Here is a 4,247-nt window from a genome sequence, read left to right as displayed (position 1 = left end):
CTCCAAGTTGATACATAACAGCTAATTAGGCTAATGTCTACTCCAAAATATATCCTGAAATATATGTCCCTTGTGGCAATCATGAGATGTTTAAGAAATAAACTGGTTGCAGGAATTGGGAAATTAGGGATTGTGGACAGCTAATGAAGTTCACCTCTGCAGCTCGTTCATCCACACCTTGCCCCCAGCTCCAGCATGAAGCCCCTCCTCTGGGATGCACTCCTTCCCAAAGTGATCCAGTGAGGGCTTCCCACAGACTGCAACTCGTCAAAATTCAATGCAATTTGGACCCAAGCCAAGGAGTAAAGTCATTCTGGCATACACTACTCCATCGCGGGTCTCATTACGAGATGCAGCTCCCATCACAACTCTTGCTCCACAGTGAGCTCATCTCCAGACACTGCAGCTGTGTCCCGCACTCCGCTCCTGACCCGGCTCTCCACAGACTGCAGCCTCAGCCCTTCAGGCCACGCCCACCTACTCCGGCGCGGGCTCCTCCACAGAGCGCAGCACATCCGAGCTCTAAACGGGGCCTGGAGAGCTGCAACACAAAGACAGGACTGAGGTGCGGACCGGCGCTTAATCCGGGTGTACTTGGCCAGGGCCCTGCCTGCTGCTCACCCTGCCCCTGGCCTACAGCTATCTGTCCCTGGCCTACAGCTTTCTGTCCCCCACAGGTACCGCTGCTGCACCACACACTGCAACTTGCTGCCGGTGCCCCACTGTCATCTGGATGACACTGAGCTGCAGCCAGCCGGCTGCCCAGGCATGCGTGGAGGGCTGCCACAGTGGGCTGCCAGGCCGTGGGGACTGCTGTGTGTGGACTGGCCCTGCTCTGGTTCAGCTGTGGGAAGCAGGGCAGCAGCTACCCGTGGGATGAGTGCTGCCCTTGGTGCCCTGTGGAGCCTCAGCAGGAAGGACCGTGCTCACTTGGTGTTTCTACTCTTTGCAGACAGATGGGTGGCAGTTTATGCTGTTGCTGACCTGCAGCAGTGCCAGTGGGCAAAAGGGTGGCCAAGGCCACCCTTGCTGCCTCACTCAAGGTGGCCTATGATGCCAGCAGCTGCACCCTGGTGTGGAGCAGCATCTTCTAATGGCTGTAGCATGCCTGGTCTGCAAGCAGCAGCAGCAAACAGAGCAAGTACCATGGGCATTAGAGGAAGCAGACTCCCAGTACTTGCCCCAAGACCTCAGCAACCACCAGAGATGCCGTGCAGTTGCAACACTTGCTCAGCAAACTCTGTGAGCGTGCCCAGACTTCTCGTGCCCCAAGCAGCAGATGATGGTGCCAGTGCTGCCGACACTGCTCAGGGAAATCTGGGCGTACGCTGCATGACATTGAGGTCTGAACGTCAGGTTCCTGCCCCTGGTGGTTCCCGAACCAGGGATGTTGGAGTGCAGACGGAGCTGCAAGTGTTGGAAGAGACTGCGGAGAGGGAATCCACAGGATGGTCATCCGGGCAACTGTGGAGCGCATCTCTTGCCTCATCTGATGAGGCAGACACCCTGTGTTCAGCTTCTCTTCTGGCTGCAGACCCTGGGCCTGGAGGACACCTTGAGCTGTTGCCTGTAACAGGTCCTGACGATGGGGAAAACTCAACTTCTTCCAAGGCTGAATACTTTCCAGAGGAGGCCAATGCTGCACCACTTTTCTGGAGACCATGGGAGGGAGAAGAAGAAGAAACAGCTACCACCACGCCTGAATTCTCCAAGCAATCTCTAGCAGAAGCACGGAGATTGCAAGGTCCCAGAGAGGCGTACGGGGAAGCGTATGGATATCCTCCAGTTCACCCAGCAATCCGGAGAATCCGGGATGAGGTGAGGAAGGACCAGATGCGGTCCAGCTGGAACACATCCTGGCCAAACAGCATGAGCGTGCCCCAGCTGCTAAGCCCCCAAGCAGCAGAAGATGGTGCCAATGAAGCTGACAGTGCTCTGGGCACACTGAGAGCCTGCAGTGTGACATCAAGGGCTGAGGGCCTTCAGAAGTTTTCTGCTTCTGATGATTCCCCAGCCAGGGATGTTTCAGTCCAGGATTCGCAGCTAGAGTTGGAAGAGACTTCTGGGATAGAAACAGCAGGACAGTCATCTGGCACCCTGCAGGCTGCATCTCTTTCCCCATCTGATGAGGCACATACTGTGTGTTCACTGTCTCTTCTGGATGCTGGTCCCGGGCCTGCAGGACACCTTGAGCCTCTGCCCACATCAGTGCTGGAAGATGCAGAAAGCTCAGATTCTTCTGAAACTGCACACCCTGCAGAAGAGGCTGATGGAGCATCACTCCTCTTGTCAGTGTCTGAGGGAGGAGAAAGAGAAGAGTTGGCTGTGGCCATGTCTGAATCCTCTGGACAAGGTCTGGGAGAAGCACGGAGACTCCAAGATCCCAGAGAGATCAACAGGGAGGCCTATGGGTACTCTCCTATGATCCCAGCACTCCGGAGAATTCGTGAGGAGGACAGAAACGAGTGGATGTTGTCACACTGGAATATTTCCTGGCCAAGGAATGTGAGAAGCCCCAGGCAGCGTAGGCTCCAGGCAAAAGGTGATGCTTTCAATACTGCTGGCACTGCTCAGGGCATGCCGGGCATCCGGCCCACGACATCACGGGCTGCCGGCCGGTTTCCTGACTCTGGTGACTCCCGAGTGTGGTCTCCTAGACTGTCAGTTGTGCAGGAAGAGTCCAGTGATGACAGCGACAGTGCTGCCAGCACTGCTGAGGGCATGCAGGATGCCAGAGACACTGCAGTGACAGATAAGGGCACGCACCCGCCCTCCTGTCTTTGCCCTTCAACACTGGAGGCTGTGGAGGATGACTGGGAGTGTGACTCTGAGGAAGATGCTGCATCAGAGGCAGTCAGCGTCACACCCAGCACATCTGATGATTCATCTGCTGAGGTGGAGTCCACGTCTTCAGCATCATCTGTGACTGCAGATCCCAGGCCTGAGGAGCATGTGTCAGCATGTGAGGGAGCAGATGTGGGCCCTCAGCACGAGGTGAGCAAGGTGTGTGTGGTCAGCACCAGGCATGAAATCGAGGCAGAGGCAGGAGTGGTGCCTGGAGTGTGTGCTGTGGGGAGATGCCTGGTGCTGTCTCCTTTCCAGCCAGCTCCATGCATTAGGATGGACAGCCCATTCATTACCCCTGCCTTGTCTTCAAGTGAAGTGCATGGAAATTGGATCCTTTCCCTGAGACCCTGAGACCCTCAGCATCACCAGGCAGTGGCATGCACGAGTGTGGTTTTGTTCTCTCCACACAGGTTTCTGCAGAGGCCAGAGAACATGCACAGAACTCCGTGTGCTTCAGAGATGCACCAGAGGATGGCCCAGGTACGTCCCCGGGCCGAAAGCCATCCCAGGGAGGGGCCTGCCGAGCTAAGATGGCCCACCAAGTGGCATGGAGGCTGGCAGCATTCCATGCCCTACCATATCTAGTCCAATCCTCCCAGGGAAATTCCATGGTGGTGGGTGGCAGGCAGGGCCTTGCCTCTGCCCCTCGCCTACAGCTCTCTGTCCCCCACAGGTACTACTGCCTCACCACACGCAGCGGCTCGCCGCCGGATGCCAGCTGTCTTCAGGATGGCGCTTCGGGCTCTGTGCAGGGTTTTCACCTGCAGCTGCATCAGGGGACAGCGAGAGGAGAGGCATGAGGCTGCAAACACCAGGCAGCTCCCCAGAGATCATGGAATTGTAGAATCATAGAATGGCCTGGGTTGAAAAGGACCATAATGATCGTGTAGTTTCAACCCGCCTCCTATGTGCAGGGTCACCAACCACCAGACCAGGCTGTCCAGAGCCACATCCAGCCTGACCTTGAGATGACTGATTCCATGCTGTGGATAGGAAATTCTGATTAAATTGTCTTAACTCTGTCGTGGCTGAGTGCTGTCTAATCTGTGTGCTTATGCACGTTTGGTCTCTGAGTTCAGCTACTGGGGTCAGAGCATGGGGCGGAGGATCCCTGTGTCAATGGAGCCAGCAAGTGCAGAGAGCGTGGGTGTGCAAGGCAGAGTGATATCTGGATAGTGAAGTGTGAGCCAGCAGAGCTGGTGTGTGTGACATGGCCTGTGATGAAGGGCATGAGCAGCTCTGTGAGGGGCAGCCCTGGTGGGAGAGCACTAGTGTGTCTGTAGGGGTAAGAGCATTGCCAGGCACCTACTTAGAGGAGACCAGGAGTGTTCTGTCTGGTTTGGAGCTGGTGCCTGCTTGGACCAGCAACTGGAGGTGGGCTGTGGCTTTGAAGGCTCCTG

The 4,247-nt window shown here is 56.3% G+C and overlaps 1 protein-coding gene across 1 annotated transcript; it reads left to right on the top strand.

The window, feature by feature from the left end:
• Positions 1 to 2,300: 2,300 nt before the first annotated feature.
• Positions 2,301 to 3,868, top strand: LOC107053954. Its single transcript, XM_015290599.3, has 3 exons — positions 2,301 to 2,994; positions 3,258 to 3,327; positions 3,521 to 3,868. Exons 1-3 carry the CDS (start codon positions 2,332 to 2,334, stop codon positions 3,697 to 3,699), a joined length of 912 nt encoding a protein of 303 aa, XP_015146085.3. The 5' UTR covers positions 2,301 to 2,331; the 3' UTR covers positions 3,700 to 3,868.
• The last annotated feature ends 379 nt before the right edge of the window (positions 3,869 to 4,247 follow it).

The sequence above is a fragment of the Gallus gallus genome, chromosome 8 (assembly GCF_016699485.2).
Source record: "Gallus gallus isolate bGalGal1 chromosome 8, bGalGal1.mat.broiler.GRCg7b, whole genome shotgun sequence".
Lineage (NCBI taxonomy): Eukaryota > Metazoa > Chordata > Aves > Galliformes > Phasianidae > Gallus > Gallus gallus.
Note: the sequence above shows the minus strand (reverse complement) of the source record. Positions and strands in the feature narration are given on the sequence as shown.